The 20849-nt window shown below is 62.3% G+C and overlaps 1 protein-coding gene across 3 annotated transcripts in view; it reads right to left on the bottom strand.

Annotated features, from left to right (window-relative positions):
- Positions 1-770: 770 nt before the first annotated feature.
- Positions 771-20849, bottom strand: part of Agrn (agrin) — a 33894-nt gene continuing 13815 nt past the window's right edge. Inside the window, exons 4-37 of one of the 3 annotated variants that reach the window (XM_042701971.1) lie at positions 15850-16065; positions 15545-15769; positions 15238-15462; positions 13531-13737; positions 12398-12616; positions 12132-12326; positions 11842-12042; positions 11614-11762; positions 11438-11543; positions 10741-10857; positions 10497-10661; positions 10231-10374; positions 10028-10152; positions 9846-9951; positions 9446-9760; positions 9229-9366; positions 8702-8829; positions 8478-8592; positions 8283-8402; positions 7849-8181; positions 7568-7760; positions 6946-7161; positions 6410-6636; positions 6192-6326; positions 5906-6005; positions 5655-5819; positions 5393-5504; positions 4870-4986; positions 4550-4742; positions 4381-4468; positions 4200-4202; positions 2859-3080; positions 2482-2585; positions 771-2013 (exon numbers count right to left, since the gene is read on the bottom strand). In XM_042701971.1, coding sequence (XP_042557905.1) covers positions 1856-2013; positions 2482-2585; positions 2859-3080; positions 4200-4202; positions 4381-4468; positions 4550-4742; positions 4870-4986; positions 5393-5504; positions 5655-5819; positions 5906-6005; positions 6192-6326; positions 6410-6636; positions 6946-7161; positions 7568-7760; positions 7849-8181; positions 8283-8402; positions 8478-8592; positions 8702-8829; positions 9229-9366; positions 9446-9760; positions 9846-9951; positions 10028-10152; positions 10231-10374; positions 10497-10661; positions 10741-10857; positions 11438-11543; positions 11614-11762; positions 11842-12042; positions 12132-12326; positions 12398-12616; positions 13531-13737; positions 15238-15462; positions 15545-15769; positions 15850-16065 — 5582 coding nt within the window. In that variant the 3' untranslated portion in view covers positions 771-1855. Of the gene's footprint in view, positions 2014-2481; positions 2586-2858; positions 3084-4199; positions 4203-4380; positions 4469-4549; positions 4743-4869; positions 4987-5392; positions 5505-5654; positions 5820-5905; positions 6006-6191; positions 6327-6409; positions 6637-6945; positions 7162-7567; positions 7761-7848; positions 8182-8282; positions 8403-8477; positions 8593-8701; positions 8830-9228; positions 9367-9445; positions 9761-9845; positions 9952-10027; positions 10153-10230; positions 10375-10496; positions 10662-10740; positions 10858-11437; positions 11544-11613; positions 11763-11841; positions 12043-12131; positions 12327-12397; positions 12617-13530; positions 13738-15237; positions 15463-15544; positions 15770-15849; positions 16066-20849 lie in introns of all 3 variants that reach the window. The other 2 variants (XM_042701972.1, XM_042701970.1) reach the window with 2 other exon arrangements.

Raw genomic sequence — 20849 nt, forward strand, 5'->3', positions numbered from 1 at the left:
CCTTGCTGGGTTTTATTGGCTGAAATGGAAGCTGTACTTTTCCCAGGATGAATCATGTGAGCTTTGCTTTTTGGTTTTTGTTTTTGCCGGTCACGGGCCTTGAGCTCAGGGCCTAGGTGCTGACCCTGCATGCTTTCGGCTCAAGCCTAGCACTTACCACTGAGGCACAATGCCACTTCCAGTTTTCTGGTGGCTAATTGGAGAGTTTCACAGGGATTTTTTTTTTCTGCCCAGGCTGGCTTTGAACCACGAATAGCTAGGGTTACAGGGTGAGCCACTGGTGCCTGACATGCCTGGGTGAATCTTGACCCACAACCCTGATCTCAGACCCCTGAGTATCCAAGATTACAACCAGCAAAGAAGCACACTTAGAAGTTAAATGTTGGGGGGAGGGGCCATCCTGTTGGCTTCATAGTTCCTTTTCCCCCTTATTTTTTGCCAATTCTGGGGCTTGAACTCAGGGCCTGGGCGCTGTCCCTGAGCTTCTTCAAGGCTAGCGCTCTACCACTTGAGCCACAGCACCATGTCTGGCTTTTTCTGTGTATGTGGTGCTGAGGAATGGAACCCAGAGCCTCATGCATGCTGGACAAGCGCTACCACTGAGCCACTTCCCAGCCCTTCCGCTTGCTCCTCGTGAAAAGCCTGGACTTCCTCCAGAGGCAGGACACACACCCCCATGCACACCACTCGGGGCTCCAGCCCTCCACCCCCAGCAAAAATGAGGTCCCACGAAGCTCAGGGGGCACCTGGAAAGAACAGCTTCTCTTGTGAAGTTTTCAGATTTATTTCATGGTGTTCGATACAGACATACTGAAGTTAGTGATGAACACCATGCAATCCCTCCAAGCTTCCCCTCCCTGCGTTGGGAGGGGCTGCACCCACCAACTGTGTCTGGTCTTGCTCCCAAGATGACTAGGCTAGGCATTCGGGGCAGGCAGCGAGGGCACAGATGTTATGGGTTTAAGGCATGGCTAGCATTCTGCCCTTTGACCTTGGTCACGATCGAGCGGATTCTAGTCTTTCTCAGAGGAGGGCCCTGGTGAGGGTTGCTGTGAGGCCCCGGCGGCTCTGCCGTTCCAGGCAGATCAAGTAAACCATGAAGAACGTGTTTGGCGCTCAGGCCTGGATAGCCATTCTTGAGAAGTTGCTGCTGGCTTTCCATGCAGGCGGGCAATGGAGGTAAACCATATCACACATACTGGTCTACTTGCCTTTTGGAGCTCCTCAGGGGGCTTGGAGCGGGTGGTGGAGACACCTCTTCCAGGGTGGTGGGGGTAATGGGCAAGGCCAGCTGAGGGCCAGTCAGGGCACCTTAGACGAGTTGGGGTCTGGCTTCTACCTTCAGTGCCCTAGAATTGGTGGACATTCAGTGGAGGCTAACATTGTTGCTAAGTCACAGTACTGGCACATGGCCTTGGAGTCCAGGCTAGCCTGGGGTAAGGCTAGCCCAAAGCACACACAGGAAGAAAGAAGCAGCTCACATTGGAACCACGAAGGGCCATCTCCTCCTGCTCTGGTGCAGGGCCATCTCCTCCTGCTCTGGTGCAGGGCTCTCGTCCGATGCAGTGGGGGTGGCGTGGGGGAGCAGGGGACAGTAGGGACCAGCACAGGTGGACAGGCACAGATGCACAGTGCGACCCGAGGCGGCCTCTGAGCCCTGTGCTCCGGCTGCCACGTTGCCCCTTTGAGTCTCTTGGCACTGGTTTGTCTCCACAGCGTAGCTGCCTGGACGGAAGGGAGGCTGGCCAACAGTCTCTCCGGCCAACACACAGGCAAGAAAATCATATCAAAAAGCAACAAGTTTACAAAAATAGAAAATAATTACAGCAGGGAGGGGGGGCGCTCCAGTGCCGGGTCAGGGGGCAGCGCAGGGCTGAAGTTCTGGCTTGGTGACCGCATCTTCCAGCAGATGAAGCCGGCGCAGGCCCACCACGACATCCCGCAGGCAGCCCACGAAGCCTGTGCTGTAGGCCTTGGGCAGGGTCTGGCCCACAGGCAGCTTCTGCAAGCCTCCTGCGGGAGAGTTAGCAAGGTCGCCCTGAGACACAGCACCACGGCAGGCGGAGGGGCTCTGGCGCACACCCAGGTGTCGCCCATGTATGTGTTCCATTCTCGGGCCCGGTAGCCTGACCACCGCAGAGTAAGCGCGGATGGGACCGAGCCCTGCTCTGGAAACTCATCTGCTGTTTTAAGGGGTCAGTTAAGATCTAGCCCCAGGAGGTGGGTGGGCCAGCACTCTGCCACTTGAGCCACAGTACCACCTCTGGCGTTTTCTGTATATGTGGTCCTGGGCTTCATGGGTGCTAGGAGAGCACTCTCCCCGAGCCCCCTTCCCAGCCTGGTTCCTAGATGTCCTGAGGCCCTGGGTACCCTCCCCAGGCTCTGAGGCCCTGGGTGCCTTCCCCCAGGCTCTGAGGCCTGGGTGCCCTCCTCAGGCTCTGAGGCCCTGGGTGCCCTCCCCCAGGCTCCCCCAGCACTCACCAAGCCACAGGGTCCCGTCCGTATCCAGCTGCGTGGCTCCCAGAGGGGAGGAGCCCGTCACCGGGGCCTCGTTGCCCACCTGAAGGGAGCCTTCCCTCTGTTCCCTAAGGACGTGGGTGGGGCACGACTGTCAGTCAGGCCTCCTCCAGTTCCTGAGCCTGAGCCCCACTGCCAGGCTCTTGCGGGCCTCCTCCAGACCCCAAGGCCCCCTCCCCTCCACTCAGGCCTCAGTAGGGACCACGCCAGGTATCGCTCCTGGGGCAAGGATGTGGAATGAGATTGCCACCTGCAGCTGTTTCTCCTGCATCTCCTCCCTCCCCAGCCGCAGGCCTAGGGGAGGCCATCGGCATTGTTACTATCTTCAGGGTGCCACGGACCTGTGAGCCCTGACCCGCAGCCAGCGGTTGGTGTTGACCCTCACGGTGGAGCGCAGCACCACAGGTTGGGAGCCCAGGTCGTAGCTCAACTGCAGGCGTCCGTCCACAATGGCCAGGGCCACGTAGTCTGAAGGCCCCGTGGCCTTGCCGCTCCACAGGACCAGCCCCTGAGTGGCCTCGGTGCGCAGGCTCAGCTCAAAGTGGTTGCTCTGGAGCGCCTTTCTGCTGGAGGGTGAAGGGGGGGCGTCAGGGCCTGGGGCGGGGGCAGGCAGCACACACTGTGACCAGAGGCCACAGAAAACAGTGGCAGGGCCTGGGGCCAGAGGGATTGGCAGGGGCAACGCCAACTGTGAGAGACAGGACTGACAGAGGGAGAGCACAGACGATCAGAGATGGCAGCACACAGAGGGCCTCAGCCAGCCCGGAGTCTCTCAAGCACTGCCATATGCTCACCTGTGATGGGCCCCAGAATCCAGAGTTTCAGGGCTTAGAAGCAGGAAGAAAGGGCAGCAGTAAGCAGAGGAAAAAGGTTGAGATGCAGGCTCAAGTTCCCTTGTCAACATGGGTGGTAGGAGAAGCAAGCATGACCCCAGGACATTAGTGACCCTTCCCATCGAGGTCTGAGCGGCAACACACATGCAACACCAGCGTGAGGACACAGCGAAGGGCATGGTCGGGGCCGGAGTTCAAGAAGGGAGGCTTGAGTAACATGGAATGGAATGGAGGTGAGGGTTCACCTGCTGGGAACAGCCCTGCACTCTTAGGAGCAGACACGTGGGTGCACACGTGTGCGTGGCTGCGCATGTGGACACGTGCTTGCACACATACACACACATTCATACAAACTATACAGACGGGACCCTGCGGCTTGGTGAGTGCTTGGGGCGAGTCTGGGGGAGGGGCACCAAGGCCCCAGAATATCCAGGAACGGGGCTGGATGTCGCTCAGTGGTGACGTGCTCTCCTGGCACACATGAAGCCTGCTGCCTACACACACGTGTGCACACACAACTCTAACAGACACATGCATGTACACACAGAGAACAACAGGAGTACTTGAGTGCGCACACACAGTCGTAGTACACAATTGTACTGGGGCCGCAGTGGTTTGGGAATGGCTGCTGGGGTGGTGAAGGGACGGCTGGTTTCCTGGGGAGGGCAATCCCCATCTCCAGGGTAGGAAGCTGAGCCTGGCACAGCGCAAGCGGTCCTGGCCTTATCCCTTCTACCAAGGGCGGAACCCACAGTGGAGCACAGAGGGGTATGAAGATGGCTGTGTGCAGAGAATGGCCCGGTGCAGGAGGAGCCACAGGGTACTTACACAGGGATCTCATTGGTCAGCTCACTTGGGAACAAAGAGACAGAAATATGAGAAGAGGGTCTAGAACCGAAAGGGACTCTGGGCCTGTCTTCCTGGCCACAGAGTTGGGGGGTGGGCCGAGGAGGGTCGGGCATCCACACCCTGCACGGTGTGCCCAGACAAGACCGGACAGTCGTGGGACAGGGGCCCAGCGGGAGGTTACCTCTCGGTCACTGCATTGAGGTACTCAATGTAGGTCTGTCCATCAAAGGCCAGTGTCTCCAGGTCCCCTGCCGATTTTTCAACCAGTCCTGGGAGACAGGTGGAATGAGGTGGGCCCAAGGGTGGTTTTTCCAGGTCGCACTAGCCCCAGCCCGTACCACCTCACTCACCCTTCTCACAGCGCCGCCCTGAGAAGCCCCCAGGACACAGGCATTCATAGTCGGCTCCCTTTGGGAGACACGAGGCCCCGTGGAGGCAGGGGTGCCCTGAGGCTTGGGTACAAGGGTGATCAGCAAAGGATGAGACATCCACCGCCCGCAGCATGTGCTCCTGGGTCAGCAGCTGCTGGCCTTTGAGGGAGAGCTGCAGGGGAGAGGATGCATGCAGTCAGCCTCCCTGTCCAGACAGCCCTCGCTTGGAGCGGAGTCCCACCCACCACAGCCCTTCCTCCACCTGGAGAGGCCTGGCCGGCCCCACCAACCCCTCCTACCAGCTGGATGGCGCCGTTAAAGCCAGACGACACTGCGGCGGCCCGAGCCAGCTTGCTGAAGTCCGGAGCGCCGCCCACATAGAGCGGCTCCTTCAGGTTAAGCATGGTGTGCGGCACCTGCCGGAGGGGAGGGTGAGGGGCCGTAGGAACGGGCCAGACCAGAGTGCTCGAGACTGACGGCCCCCGCCCAGCCCCACTCCCTAGGAGGCAGAGTTAGTCACACAGAAATGGAAGACGCGGGCCTTAGTGGGAAGGAGCTACTCTAGGGGTGGGCCTCGGAGACGGTGCGCTGCGGGGGCAGACAGTACCTTGCGGGATTTCTGACATCCGGAGAGCAGGTGGGGGGTTGCAGAGCAAGAGCCAGAGAGCAGTGGGGGCAGAGAGGAGACAGACCAGGCACAGGACAGACGAGAGAAAACAGTTTTGTGAGAGGTGATCGTGAGGGGCTGCCAAGCCCCTGTGGAGGAGGAGGGGCACAGGAGCAAGCAGGAGGGTGGGCAGGCGGCAGGCCTGGGATACTCACTGGCGACTCCCCCAGTACGCGGGGCCCGTCGCCCACACGGAGGGCGCCCTTGCGGCCACTTCGCTCCACGGAGGCCCTGGTCCAGGCGCCCAGGGCTATGGGCTCCTTGCTCCTGCAAGAGGTGCCATGAGTGGGCTCTGGACGGGTCCACCACCTCACCCCCACCCCTCCCTGTGGTCCGTCTGGGAAGAGGTCCAGAACCAAGTCCTAGGCATCGCCAGCCAGGGCCCGATGTCATCCACGCCCACGCCTGCTTGCCCACCTGATGACCGCAGCCCCCTTGCCCAGATCATAGCGGAACTCCAGACGCCCATCGCGCAGCGCCAGGGACACAAAGTCCCCCTTGCCATCGGTCTTCTGCCCATTGTAGAGGAGCAGGCCGTTGGGGTCACGGGCCAGGAACACCACCTCCAGTTCCATCTTCTCCCTGTGGCCACGCGAGGCTGTAGCTGTGTGCACCACCCCATGCTCTGTGGAGTAACTTCTTTCCCACACCCCTCCTGCCCTACTGACCCCAGGTCTCTTTCAAAGGTGTGCAAGCCTTTCAGTTCCAGGTAGGAGAAGCCACTGAAGTCAGCCAGGAAGGGCCGAGAGCTGGAACCCCTCTCTGAGACTGTGGAGGACAGGACAGGGGTCAGACGAGACTCTAGGCCCACCCCCGGGTCTGCCGCACTGCCACAGCCCCACATCTACCTGAGTTCAACCCTAGCACTAGCTTGAATCCCACCCCAAACTGGACAGCCCAACCCAAGGACCTGACTCTGACCCTCCTCCTCTCCACAACAGCCCCTGCCCCCACCTGTCTGGCAGAGGGCCCCCTCACGTCCCGGGGGACACTCGCACTCGGCCCCACCCCTGGGCAGGACGCGGCAGGGCATTGCCCCCGGGCAGGGGTTTGGCTGGCAGGGGCTCTCCTCATCTGCACACGTGGGACCTAAAAGGAGATTGGATGAGGGTCTCGAGAGGCGTGAGCCCCACCCACAACACCTGCCTTCCCGAGAGCGTCTGGGGCCTCACCGAAGCGGCCAGGCGGGCACTGGCAGTGGAACACGCCAGCTCCCAGCGCCCGGCACGGAGCCCCACCATGGCAGGGGCTCGGCACACAGGCGTGGTCGCCACATTCGCCCACGCCAGAGCCTCGGGCCGCCCCCTGCCAGCTGCCGAGCTCCAGCTGCTGGTTGTTCACGTCCAGCAGGCGGATGCAGCCCCTCAGGCCAACACCAACCGAGGTCCTCTCAAGCACCCTGTGTAGGGAGATAGCAAGTCAGCCAGCCGCCGTTCTAGCCCCTGCGGTCACCACCACCCCCTTCATGCTCTCAGGGTTGTCAGTCTTACAGACAGGGCTGAAGCCAAGGGTTGGAACTGAAGGTCAGAGCCAGCCTAGCCCCTCTTCAGAGACCCCCACCAAAAGCATGCTACACCCGAGGGTCAGGGACCAGTGGAAGGTCAGGGGCTGGGTTGAGGTCAAGGCTACAGCCACTGCTGTCCCGCCACCCACAGCGCAGTCAGGGACTAGGCTCGCTTTAACGGAGGACCACCCAACTTCCGCTCACACGGCAGCCTGGTCCTCTGGGATGCCGCCCACAAAGAGGTCCGTGTCCAGGTTAAGGCCATCGGTGCCACTGGGGCTCTCGCCCACAACCGGGGTCTCGCCATCCACGGAGAGCGTGCCCTGGCGCCAATGTCGCGACAGCTCCAGCCGGTGCCACTGCCCGGGCTCCACCGGCACCAGGCTGGTCAGCACTGCTGGCCCTGAACCCGTATCAAACCTAGGGACAAGAGTAGGCGTTCGGCCGGGCGCCGGTGGCTCACACCTGGCATCCCAGCTACTCAGGAGGCTGAGATCCGAGGATCTCGGTTCAAAGCCAGCCCAGGCAGGAAACTCTGTGAGACTCTTATCTCCAATGAACCACCTGAAAACTGGAAGTGGCGCTGTGGCTCAAGTGGTACAGTGCTCATCTTGAGCTGAAGAGCTCAGGGACAGCGCCCAGGCCGAGTTCAAGCCCCTCAACCCACAAAAAAAAAAAAAAGAGCAGATGTTCAGAATGCTTGTTTGGAGCCATCGCTAGCCTGGCCCATCCCATCCCCCTAAGTCCCAGGATAGATAGGCCTTCTATTTTCACAAGGCCCAGGCCTGGCCTGCTACCATTCAGACGCCTCGCCCCTTCTGCCCACCTGAACTGCACATGCCCACCCAGCAGTGCCAGTGCCAGGAAGTCCTTGCCGCGTGCATTGCCATTGTAGAGCAGAAGTCCCTGAGGCTCCAAAGCCCGGAATTCCAGCGACAGGCGCAGGGTGTGGTAGGCACGCAGGGTAGGGAAGGCAAGAAAGGAGTGGCCCCCAAAGGCTGGCACGGAGGAACGGAGCGCTGCGGGGCAGAACCAGCCAGAGGAGTGCCCTGGGGTGAGCCGGCCCTGCCTGCCCACCCAGGCCTCGCCCTCGCGGATGACCCTTACCCTCCTCACAGACAGCGCCTCCTCTGCCTGCAGGGCAGCTGCAGGCAAAGCCCTTGCCAGAATCCTGGTCCTGGCAGGTCCCCCCATAGAGGCAGGGCTGGGAATCACAGGGGAGGGGCAGCTGGTGGGGACCCGGACGCAGAGTCTGGCCACGGCTGGGGGCAGTGGTGGGTGGCCGTCGAGTGGCAGGGGGCGCTGGGGTCCTGCCGATGGGCCAGCTAGTGTGAGTGGGGTAGGCGCGTGGGGTCACGGCCGAGGAGGGCAGTCGGCCCACAGTAGCTGCTCTGGCTGTGGCTCCTGTTGCAGCTCCCGTGACGAACGCAGGAAACCAGTCTGTGGGGTGAGGGAGCTGTCAGGTCCCCCGAGGACCAGGGCAGGCACGGTACGGGGGGGGGGAAGGGACCCGGCAAGACACAGCCCGGCCTGACACTCACCGAAGTCCATGAACCGCACGTGTTCCTGAAGAGGCTTCCTTACCACCAGGGCCCGGCGTCTGGACGCCTGGATCTGTCGGAGCAAGGCCCGGCCCACATCGGGCGCCTGATAGGCTGTGGCTGAGGGAAGGTGGGTGCTGAACATGGTCTGCTGCCATGCGGCTCCCACCCACCACCCCTGGGAAGGGGTCTCACTGGGGTCAAAGTGCACATCCACCATGGCGCGCACAGATCTGCCAGGCCCCAGGTCCCTCAGGCGGACACTTCGGTAGTCCTTCTTTACATCTGAGTTCCGGAACAGGTCGTCCAGCTGCAGAGTGGGCGAGAGCATGGGGCACGTGCAGACGCTGCTGGAACTGTCGGTCCCCTGGGTGACCCTCCAGGGCCTCCGGGGAGGGCTCCCCACCGCCGTGCCATACCGCGCTCTCAATGCTCCTGGCAGTCTCCCCAAACAGCTCTGACTTGGGGTCAGCCATCTCAGGCGTGTAGAACAGCTCCTGCCCCTCGACCCCCTCCAGCTCCAGCACTCCCTGGAAGGCCTTGGTAGCTGTGGAGAAGGGGCAGTGAGCACCTGCTGCGGCCCAGCCTCCCTGGCGGCACGCGCTCGGCCCCGCAGCAAGCCACACGGGGCACGGGCAGGGAAAGTTAGTCAGATGATCATGTGGTTAGTCGGGGGGACCCCGGGGCAGGACTGGCCCCCGTTACCAGGCGACTCCTAGGCTGGCTTGCAAGGAGAGAGAAGGATTAGGTGCGGGGTCCAGGGCACACATGGCCTTCCAGGGCTGAGACCACAGAGTGCATGCGTGTGCTGACCCCCACGCCCACACTCGCACGTGCCATGGCCTGAGGCCCGTGACTGTACCAACCTGCGGCCAAGGCTGAGGAGAGCGCCCTGGAGCGTCCAGGCTGCTTCTCACGCTCCGCCCTGCCCATGTCACCCACTTACCCGGACAGTTAGAGCCCTCTGCGTCCAGGGAGGGTGTCTGGCCATCCGAGCAGCAGCCCAAAGGTGAGTTGTAGCAGGAAGCCCTTTCGACGGGCAGCCCGTGGGTTACCTCACGGCTGCTGTCAGGAGGCTCGAGGCCTGGGGAGATACACCGTCTGAGCCTGGCCCACGTGGAGGCCCTACGAGCCCCACCCCCACGTCCGAGGCCCCCACTCACCCCCAGAGCCTCCCCCACTGGCCTCCTGGTCCCCGCTCAGCTCCTCATCACCACTGCCATCGGCACTGCCGGATTCACCGAAGGCAGACAAGGCGAGACTGGACACGGTGGAGGGTGCTGTGGGTGGCAGGGTCCGCATGGGCCACACAGTGGTCCTGGGGAGGCTGGCTGTGGGCTGCGGGGGCGATGCCACCGCAGGGGGGGTCCACGCCTGGGGGCTGCTACTGGGAGCCAGCGGGAGGGTGCCGGGTGAAGGTGGCGAGGCCTCGCTCGAGACGTGCCCTGGGCTGGTGGGGTAAGCCACAGGAACAGCTTCTGCGGGAAGACCGGGTGGGCAGGCCGGAGTCAGGGCAGGGCCTCTCCTCCCCGGTCAGCTCCAGGCGTGGCTCCCGGGCCTCACCCTGACACGGGCCCAGGCTCTGGGTGGAGATGTTCAGCCTCTGGCGGCAGGCGATGGTCTTCAGCTGGCACTCATTGCCGTACGTGACACCGTCTGACCCACAGACCTGGGGCACAGGACAGAGACGCTCGTGCAGGACCGCCCTCTCCCACCCACCGCCCTCCACATTCCCCACCTCTCACCTTGGTGGCACTGGCGTCCAGGCAAGCGAGGACGGGGCAGACACAGTGAGCAGAGCCGCCCTCCTCCACACAGGAGGCGCCAAACTCACAGCGCATCTCCACACAGGTCTCAGGTGCCCGGGAATCTGGGGTAGACACAGGAGAGCCCTACTAGCGCGGCCCACACCCTCCAAGACAGAGCTCAGCCCCGGCCCTGACCTCACCTGCCTCACAGCCGGTGGGGCCCAGGACGTGACCGTCTGGACACTGCCCGCACTTGGGACCAGCCACACCAGGCCTACAGGAGCACAGCCCAGCCATCTGCTCACAGTCATCCCGCACCGCACCCCGAGGGTCACAGCTGCAGGCTGGAAGGAAGGACGGCTCTGAAGCCTGAGCCTAAACAGGCTTCCCCAGCTGCCAGGGAGCCCTGCCAAAGGTCAGGCCAGGGCCCAAGCACCGCAATGAAAGTGCGTGGAAAGTCACTCACGAGTACAGCCGCTTTGGCCATTGGTGACAATGCCACGGAAGTTCCAGAAGCCAGGCTCACATCGGTCGCATCTGAGGCCACCCACACCTGGCCGGCAGGAGCACTGGCCGGAGGCCGGGTCACAGGTGGCCCCGTAGGAGCCATGTGGGTTGCACCGACAAGTCCCTGTGAAGGGAAGGGGCACCGGTCCATTGCGCTGCGCAGAGCCACCGGGTCAAGGTCAAAGCTGGGCTTGAATACTCACCGGGGCAACCAGCCAGGCCCACGCCCCGGGCTGCAGTGATATTATCCTGGCAGCAGCCGTATGGTGTCTGGGTACAGTGTGTTAGGACCTCAGGCAGCAGTGGGGCCAATGTGGTACCTACAAGAGGAGGCAGAGGGTTCAGGCCTGGTGCAAATCCCCACTCTGAGCCCAGTCACTTTGCCTCTCCCTCACTACTCAGGCCTCTGACGCCCACTCCCACTAAGTTCTGAGAAGCTGCGGTTGAAGTTACGGGAGAGGCAGATACATCACACAAAAGAACGTGTCTGTAAATGCAGGACCCAGAACCCACAAAACAGACTACACACAGAACACTCAAATAGCATGGACACCCAGCCTTAGGCACACACAAACCCAGGCCCATATGTCCGCCAGTAAGTATGTTTTTACAATCACATGAAGAAACGTGTGACCATGTGTGGATGCACACATTAACACACGTGTACAAAGCTTTGCGAGGAAGGTGAGGTCAGTCTCAGCGTCCTAAGTGCCCCTCAACGCGTGGGCTGTGGGGTGTGGTATACAGGTGTGCTGTGCTGTGTGGTGTGTTGTGGTGCACTGTGTGGTGTGGTGTGGTGTGTTGTGGTGGTATGTGGGGTGTGGTGCGGTATGTATTGTGGTGTGGTGCGGTGCAGTGTGGTATGGTGTGTTGGTGCGGTGCGGTGCCGTGCTCACTTACTGCGGCAGGCCCCTTGTCCGACCACATACAGCTCTCGCTGTGACTCACACCTGGCCTTCTTCAGGTCGCACTCTGTGCCGTAGGTAACACCATCTGAGCCACAGACCTAGAGGGGTGGTGTGGGTGAGCGCAGCCTCAGCCCCTTCCCTCGCCACCCCCGGAACCAGGGGGCTCACCGGGCTCCTCAGGACACCCTGGCAGCTGAAGTCGCAGACGCAGGGCCCATCCTCCGAGTCCTCGTCCCAGACGCCACCGCGCTGCCGGCAGAGCTCCAGCTCACACTCGCCGTCCTCTCCCGAGCCGGAGCCTCCGGAGCCACACTCCGCTGTGGGGGAGAGCTGCATCACCCATGGGCCTCCATCGGGGCTGCTGCCCCGCAGCTCCCCCGGACCGCCCGCACCCACGCTGCTCGCACGGCCCCGGCCGGGCCTCCTCGATGTGCATCTGCTGCCGGCAGGCGGCTTCCTGTAGTTCACACGCACTGCTGTAGGTGACGCCGTCACTGCCGCACACAGGTCCAGGGGGGGGGTGCTCACACCGAGGACACACACACTGTCCAGAGGAGCACACTGCCCCAAAGGCACACACGGTGTTTCCACAGGTCTCTGCAGGAGATGGGTTGAGGCCGGGGTCAGCAGACCCTGGCCAGAGAACTCACGGGATGCCCGCCTGCCCAGCCCGGGGCCCCACTCACGGCAGTGCCCGGCAGAGGCCACGTGGAGACCGATCTGGTGTGTACAGGCGTGGACGTGCAGCTCACACTCGCTGGCGTACGTGCGCCCGTCCGAACCGCACACGGGTTGGGCCGAGGCCACGCACTCAGAGGGGCACACACAGCGCCCAGTCTCCACCTCACAGAGGGCTCCAAAGCGGCACTGCCCACATCGGTCTGGGGAGAGGGCTCCGTCACCACATCGGCCAGAAGCCCCCCACCCCCAGAGCCGCTCGCCCGCTACTGACCACAGGGTCCTCTGCGGACCACCCGGATCTCCCGCCCGAGGGCGCAGGCCATGGCCCCCAGCTCGCACGCGCTGCCGTAGGTGACGCCGTCACTGCCACACACAGGGTCGTAGACGCCTGAGCACGCCCGCTGGCACTCGCACACGGCTTCCCCGTTTTTCACCGTACACGTCGCCCCGAACGCACACTGCACCCCACGGCACGGGGATGGGGCCTGGGCTGGGGAAGGGGTGGCCCTCAGCCCGGAGGCTCGAGCCCCAGCCTCCCCCCGCGGCAGCCCCGCTCTGGGTTGGGATGACAGAGGAGAGGCGGATGCAAGGACACAGCAGAGAAAGGGACAGACACATGGCAGAGGCGGATGGGACACAGGAGGCGCCAGGCCCACGGCTGACCCCTGCCGGCCCGCGGCCCCAGGACACCCCGCCACGTATAGGGGGCTCTCTCTCCATGGGTTGGGGGACACTGCATCCCAGAGTCACACCCAAGACTGCGGTGGGGAAGAGGTGTCTGTCCACTTGCTCTGAGGACCACAGGCCAGGTAGCAGCGAGCCACCCCCCACCGGCCACGCCAGGGGCAGACCTCGGGCCGTGGTCTCCCGGCAGACGGGCGCGGCACCTCATCCTGCCAGCAGGTCAGGCTGGAAGACACAAGAGGCGGGGCCAAGAAGGAAGAAAGACCGAGAAGAGACAGACATAGAAAGGAAAACCAGAAAGACGGACAGGACCGATCAAGACGGACACAGAGGCAGGGAGGACTAGTATAGGAGCCGCAGCCTCCACAGGACCCACCGGCCAGCTTCCTCCATCTTCGACTGGCCTTTCAGCTCCCAACTGAAACTCCACCCCTAAGGGGGCCGGGGGCGGGGTGTGTCTCAAGAGCAAGGAACCCCCAAAGCCATGTCTATTTCTGCCCACCCAGGTTACTGCGCCCCACGCCATACAGAACAGGTAGACTAGAGGATCTGCAGGGGAGCGTGGCCAGGTGCAGGCCCGCCTCTGCCCACATCTCCCCCACAGCCCTCCCCCCGCCGGGGAGAACCCCAGGAGCACGTCGTGAGGGATGAAGATGGTGTATGATGGCGGCAAGGCTGAGGCGGACCAACCGCTCCCGGCGTGGGCTTTGGGGTGCTCACCACATGGGCCCCGGTGCTTGGCGGGGATGGCGCGCTGCTGCCGGCACTCGGCCTGCCGGCGCCAGCAGTCATTGTCGTAGGTGCGCCCGTCCTGGGCGCACACAGGCCGATAGGCCCCGTCACAGGTGACCCGGTCGCAGGAGCAACGGGCGCGCCCTCGGTGGGACAGGCACACGGCACTGAACTGGCAGGCCTCTACACACTGGTCTGGGGGAGGCAGGGAGGTCAGCGAGGACAGGCACACGGCACTGAACTGGCAGGCCTCCACACACTGGTCTGGGGGAGGCAGGGAGGTCAGCGAGGACAGGCACACGGCACTGAACTGGCAGGCCTCTACACACTGGTCTGGGGGAGGCAGGGAGGTCAGCGAGGACAGGCACCCTTCCAGCCACCACCCTGTGCACGGGACCCAACGGAGGCGGGGGGGGAGGGCAGGTGCTGACACGGCACACGGGGGGGGAGGGCAGGTGCTGACACGGCACACGGTGGGGGGAGGGCAGGTGCTGACACGGCACACGGGGGGGAGGGCAGGTGCTGACACGGCACACAGTACACGGGGAGGGCAGGTGCTGACACGGCACACGGTACACGGGGGAGGGCAGGTGCTGACACGGCACACGGGAGGGCAGGTGTGGACACGGCACACGGGGGAGGGCAGGCACTGACACAGCACACGGGGAGGACAGGCACGGCACACGGCACACGGTACACGGGGGAGGGCAGGTGCTGACACGGCACACGGGGGGAGGGCAGGCGCTGACACGGCACACGGCACGCGGGGAGGGGAGGCACGGCACACGGCACACAGGGAGGGCAGGCATGGACACGGCACACGGGGAGGGCAGGCCTGGACACGGCACACGGGGAGGGCAGGCACGGGACACGGCACACGGGGAGGGCAGGCACGGGACACGGCACACGGGGAGGGCAGGCACGGCACACGGGGAGGGCAGGCACGGCACACGGCACACGGGGAGGGGAGGCACGGCACACGGGGAGGGCAGGCACGGCACACGGCACACGGCACACGGGGAGGGCAGGCCTGGACACGGCACACGGGGAGGGCAGGCACGGCACACGGGGAGGGCAGGCATGGCACACGGCACACGGGGAGGGGAGGCACGGCACACGGGGAGGGCAGGCACGGCACACGGCACACGGGGAGGGCAGGCACGGCACACGGCACACGGCACATGGGGAGGGCAGGCACGGCACACGGGGAGGGGAGGCACGGCACACGGCACACGGGGAGGGGAGGCATGGCACACGGGGAGGGCAGGCACGGCACACGGCACACGGGGAGGGCAGGCACGGCACACGACACACGGGGAGGGCAGGCACGGCACACGGCACACGGGGAGGGCAGGCACGGCACACGGCACACGGGGAGGGCAGGCACGGCACACGGCACACGGCACATGGGGAGGGCAGGCACGGCACACGGCACACGGGGAGGGCAGGCATGGCACACGGCACACGTGGAGGGCAGGCACGGCACACGGCACACGGGGAGGGCAGGCATGGACACGGCACACGGGGAGGGCAGGCACGGCACACGGCACACGGCACACGGGGAGGGCAGGCATGGACACGGCACACGGGGAGGGCAGGCATGGCACACGGCACACGGCACGCGGGGAGGGGAGGTGCTATGGGGCCTCATAGGTCATCTCATGGCAGAATCATCACCCTCCCCGGGCTGCGCACCTCGAGGTTGGCACCGGCCGGAGTGCACCTTCTGGACAAGCAGGCCTCGGGCAGCGGAGGTGCGGTCCATGACACAGTCGTTTTCGTAGGTGACCCCGTCATCCCCACACACAGGCGCCTGCTGGGAAGGGCAGCTCTCCGGCCGCAGGAGCATCTCCGGGCGCCGTGTGTGAGGGTCTACACGGCAGAGGCGGCTTGGGTCGGCTGGCACGCCCTGGCAGGGGTCTGACCGGGAAGGTGAGTCAGGAGGTGTCGCCGTGCTTGCAGGAGTGACCTAGGGAGGCGTCCTGAAGAGGGCAGCACTTACCACAGGGGCCATTGAACTTCCTGAAGATGTGTTCCTGGCGGGTGCAGGCGTGGCGTAGCAGCTGGCACTCACTGGGGTAGTTAACGCCATCGCTTCCGCACACCGTGCCCTCGGGAGTCCCGGGACACGTCGCGGGGCACACACACGAGGCGCTCCGCCCGTCCGGTGAGCGTGCACAGGTGCCGCCGAAGCTGCAGGTCACATTGGCACAGGGATCCGGGGACCCTGCGGGGGGCAGAGTCGGGTCACGTGGGCCGCCCACCATGCCCACGCAGCAGGCCGGGCCGCCCGCGCCTGGCACTCACCACAGGGCCCACGGCGGAGCAGGCGGATGCGCCGCTGCTGCCGGCACTGCGCACGCTGCAGCTCACACTCGTTGCTGTAAGTCGAGGCGTCGGAGCCACACACAGGTGCCACGACCAGGGGGCAGGGACTCTTCTTGCACACGCAGGAGGCTCGGCCTGGATCTTCCTCACTGGGCTCGCATACGGCCCCAAAGCCACACAGCATTCCCCTGCACACTGGAGTTAAACGTGAGGAGGGACTGGAGCTCGGAGTGCACTTTTTTTTTTTCCGTCAGTCATGGGGCCTGAACTCTGGACCTGGGCGCTGCCCCTGTGCTCTTCAGCTCAAGGCAAGTGTGCTACCACTGAGCCGCCTTCCCAGCCCCCAAGAGTCCACTTTCTAGGGGGCCAGGACACAGGCAGCCATGGTAGAGCCCATGGTGAGCCCTGAAAGGCAAGCAGTCCCTAAACCCCATGGTGTGTGTGCGCACACGTGTGCACACACACACATGCGTGTTCACACTTGTTCAAGTTCACACACAGCCACATGTGCCCACCCTGCCTGTGTCCACACTCACAGGGCCTTGTCCTCTCCATTCCTGTCCCTGTAAGGCCCCCACCAGCCAGGGCCCTTCCCTCCACTCCCTCCCCATCCACAGGAAATCGACTTGTGCCCCTTTCAGTGGGCCCCAGAGACACCAAGAAAGAACCCACATCAGCCCCAGGGCCTCTCTCATCGGTTACCCCAAATGCCCAGATCCACCCAGGCAGTGACCGCAGCTGCCTCTGTGTCTCTGGTCCTGTCACCTCCGGCCCTCTAAACAGAGCCAGAGAGCACCTTCACCCTCAGGCTCAGGCCTCTTCCTGCTGGCCTAGCAGCCCGGAGCCCTGCCCTTTCCCTTTCTTCCTGCGTCCAGCCTTCCTTCCCAGTCAGCCTCCACTCAGAAGCACACTCCCCAGACCTGCCCTCGAGCTGTCTCTCCTGCCCCCCACACTCGGGGACCCTCCTCCTCCCATGGCTCCCACAGCCAGCCACCCCAGTGCCCACCCGTCCCAGCCTTCCCAGGCTCACGCTGATGGTGGCATCTCTCCCTTGGGTCCCTCGGGCACCTCCCTCTGTCCTCCTGAGCCTCCCGCTCAGGAATGCCTTCACCTGAGCCCTCGGCCACACACTACGTGGCTGCCCCCAGAGTCAGCTTCACACACTGGCCAGTTATTTCATCATCTAACATCCTAGCTCTCAGCAGAGCCATGTCCAACACACACGCCTTGCCATGGTCCGCTCTAGCAAATCATAGCCGGCTCAGGGAGGAGCCTGCAATTGCCTACCAAGCGTAAGAATGCAGAAGGATGAACGTGACCAGCGCTGTTATGGCCAGTCCCTGAGGTCACTCTCTGAGCACAGTGTGGGCAAAGTGGGCTTCTTAAGGGCTGCAGCTGTCTGGATCTAATAAATGTTTAACAGGGAGCAATTATTATTAATAAGTCATGGTGGGGGTGAGGCCCTCATCACCTAGAGTGCTTGGAAATAAAGCAGAAGAACCCTTCCCATCTTCAATGAGTGTAAGGCATGTCGGCTGGAGCCACAGCCAGTCCCCCAGCGTGCCTCATCTGTTTCTGCCAGTGTCTGAGTGTCTGCCCTCTTGAGCCTACCCCGCCGCCCCAGTGCCCTCAGCTCCTGGAGGCAGGGTCCCTTTCTGTGCCTCAGCTTCTGTGACTGGGGATACTAGGCGGACTTCCCAGGGCTCTGGAGTTAAATAGGCTCCTGTGAAATGCACATGAGCTATGCAGAGTTGTGCTGTGATATGTACAGTACCAGCAGCATCCTCTGACCCAGCTGAAACCAAACTCAAGTCACCCAAGCCATGACCTCCTTCCCATCTCCTCCTCCTTCCCATCTCCTCCTCTTTCCCACCTCCTCCTCCTCATCTCTCTCCAGTACCTCCCTTACACTTGGCCCTCGTTGCCCAAGGTCCTTGGGACTCCCAGGCCAAATTCTATACTTTAGGTCCTCAGCTGGACTTTCTGAACAAGGTCTCCCCTGAGGGTCCAATTCCAGGGCCAAGAACCCAACCATCTCCCTGTCCTAGCAATGGGGGAACAGGTGCTGCACATCTGTGTCTCCTGGGCTCACTCCTTCCATCGGGTGGCCCTGGCCTGGCCAGACCTCTCCCCGAGGTTCTGACCCCACAGCCAAAGACAGTTGTTCCTCATCACCTTGTTCCACACCCCAGCACAAATCCCAACTGACATCTTTGGTCTGGACAAAAGAACTTCTCAGCTGGGTGCCGGTGGCTCACGCCTGTCATCCTAGCTACTCAGGAGGCTGAGATCTGAGGATCATGGTTCAAAGCCAGCCCAGGCAGGAAAGTCTGTAAGACTCTTATCTCTAATAACCCACTAGAAAACCAGAAGTGGCTCTGTGGCTCAAGCGGTAGAGCACTTGCCTTGAGCTGAAGAGTGCAGGACAGTGCCCAAGCCCAGAGTTCAAGCCCCACTACCAACAACAAAAAAAAAAAAAACAACAAAAAAACTTCTCAGGGACCGGGGGTGTGTGTGGGCTAGAGGTGTGGCTCAGTTGATACTGCAGTAGCCAATGAGCAAAAGTGTCAGTAACAAGCTCAAGTTCTGGTTTCAGACCCCTCTCCCAAAACAAGTCAGATTGGTAGATGGGTACTAGTGGCTCACACCTATAATTCTAATTACTGAGGAGGCAGAGATCTAAGGATCCCAGTTCAAAGAACCTGGGAAAGAAAAGTTCATGAGATTCAGATTCATCTCCAAGTAACCACCAAAAAGCCAGAAGTAGAGCTGCTACACAAGCAATAGAATGCCAGATTTGAACAAAAAAGGCAAGCAACAGGACAGGCACCGAATTCAATCCTAAATTCTGTCATGTGCACATGCACCGCCCCCTCTCCCCCCAAGACTGGAATCACCATCTCCAGGAAGCCCTACCTCTTCCTCTCAATGAACCCAGAGTCCATTAAGGTGATTAAGAGGTTGCTCATGTACGGCCCATTGATACTTCACCACAGCCTGTTTTTGTACCTCTCCTCCCTCTTGGGCTAGGAGACCATAAGAAGCTCAAGACAAATTTGACCGAGCAGAACAGCTACAATCCAAGACCACCTGCAGACCGGTGTACGCCCATTCGCAATCTCACAGAGGCACCAGGACAGCTATGCCCGGTTGTGAGGATGGGCTGTAGGGATACAGAGGGAAGCATAGGACCTTCAAAGCCACAGTGATAGAACAGCAACGTCGGTGTCAGACTTGGCCCGTGCTCCCGGTCACTGCCTACTACTCTCGTAATGGAGGAACCCACTCACGTCTCGGAAGGGCCACCTCTGGGAACCCCTGGTGAGCCTCTCCCTGACTGCCAACCTCCTGCCCGGGCAATCTCTCCATGCACTGTGGCAGGCAGAGGGGCTGTTTTCAGCACAAATGTGGCCATGGATCCAACCTCTCTCCCTGCCTCTAGTGGGTTGGAGGATGGAGCAGACGTCACGAGCCCTTCTACGTCCACATACAAGGGTTGTGAGTGCCCGGGTGTGCGGGGGCCATGGGTGTGAGTGCCCGGAGTGCGGGGGCCATGGGTGTGAGTGCCCAGGTGTGCGGGGGCCATGGATGTGAATGCCCGAGTGTGCGGGGGCCATGGGTGTGAGTGCCCGATTGTGCAGAGGCCATGGATGTGAGTGCCCGGGTGTGCAGGGGCCATGGGTGTGAGTGCCTGAGTGTGCGGGGGCCATGGGTGTGTCCATGGGGTGCGCCCAACCTGAATGAGTCTCTGCAGCCTCAGGCCTGGTGCCCATGAGCTGTGAACATTCATGCCCAGTCTCAGCCCCCAGGCCAGTGCAGACCCATCCCACTCAGGACTGAGTCTCTTTGTGTACGATATCAGGGACTTGTCTGGGTCACACCCTCCTGTCCCCCAGCCCAGGAAGGACAGGGAGGGGACCACTCACCCATCGAATACCCCACTGGTCCCCAGGCCCTGCCGCTCCTGCAGGCTACACTGCAGGCGGCACACCACAGTGTTGCCACCCTACTCTGACTCAAAGGGCTCCTGTGTCTCAGCAGAATATAATGGCAGCAATTTTGCAGGCAGAGGCCCCTTAGGGCCCAAGGCTTCTCTCCCCACGACCCAGGCCAGGCCTGGTGCTCTATGGAGCCTTGGTGGTCTTGTGTAGGCAACCTAGAAACGGTTGCTCTCGAGGACATTACCCCCCACCCCCAGACCCACTAGCCACTATTTTTACCATGCCAGCCTTGCCGTGCAACACTGCCTGATGTCCTCGGAAGAAGAGAGCTGTGTGGCCAAGTATGTCAGGACGCATACTGCCAGCTTGCTAGTTCTCCAATCCCAAGGAATAAAAGATGATTGCCTATAGATGACCCTTGCCAGATGGTACCAAGATGGCTGCTGCCAAAGGATATGAGAAGCCCACCCTGTACCCCTGAATCTAGCGTCTGCCTCTGGTGCCCAAGCTCCCCACTCCTAGAGAAAACCCCCACTTAGCTTCTCAGACTGCTGAGGCTCCCGGGGTGCCACTCCCCTGCTCTAACCTCCTAGCACAGGGTCCTGCCAGTGCTCAGCCTCCTCGTCCAGCCATTGCGCTCCACTCAAGACCCAGGAAGTGACTCAGACCAACTATGTAAGGCAGAGGTGCTTCCTGGAGAACCCAGGATCCAACATCCAACTCGCCCGTGTCCTGCTGATGACTGAGTCCTGGCCCTGCCCTGCACAGGACAGCTCTCCCATGTGACTTCTGTGAACCTGGACATGCGCCTACCTGGAGGAGCTTGTGATAGGACAGATACTGGGAGCGAAGCTGGAAACTGCTGTCCAGGCTGGGCGAGGGGAGTCCCAGACCACTCCTTCCCTTGTTTTTCTGAAACACTACTGCCACCTCTCCCCTCTGACATTAGCTTAATTACAGAGGCACACGCCCAGCAGCACAGCTGGGAGGTCTTGCCCCATCCCACAAAGCAATCAGAAGAGGTCATCTTCCCCACTG

The sequence above is a fragment of the Dipodomys spectabilis genome, unplaced genomic scaffold (assembly GCF_019054845.1).
Source record: "Dipodomys spectabilis isolate Male_0828 unplaced genomic scaffold, ASM1905484v1 ptg000299l, whole genome shotgun sequence".
Taxonomy (NCBI): domain Eukaryota; kingdom Metazoa; phylum Chordata; class Mammalia; order Rodentia; family Heteromyidae; genus Dipodomys; species Dipodomys spectabilis.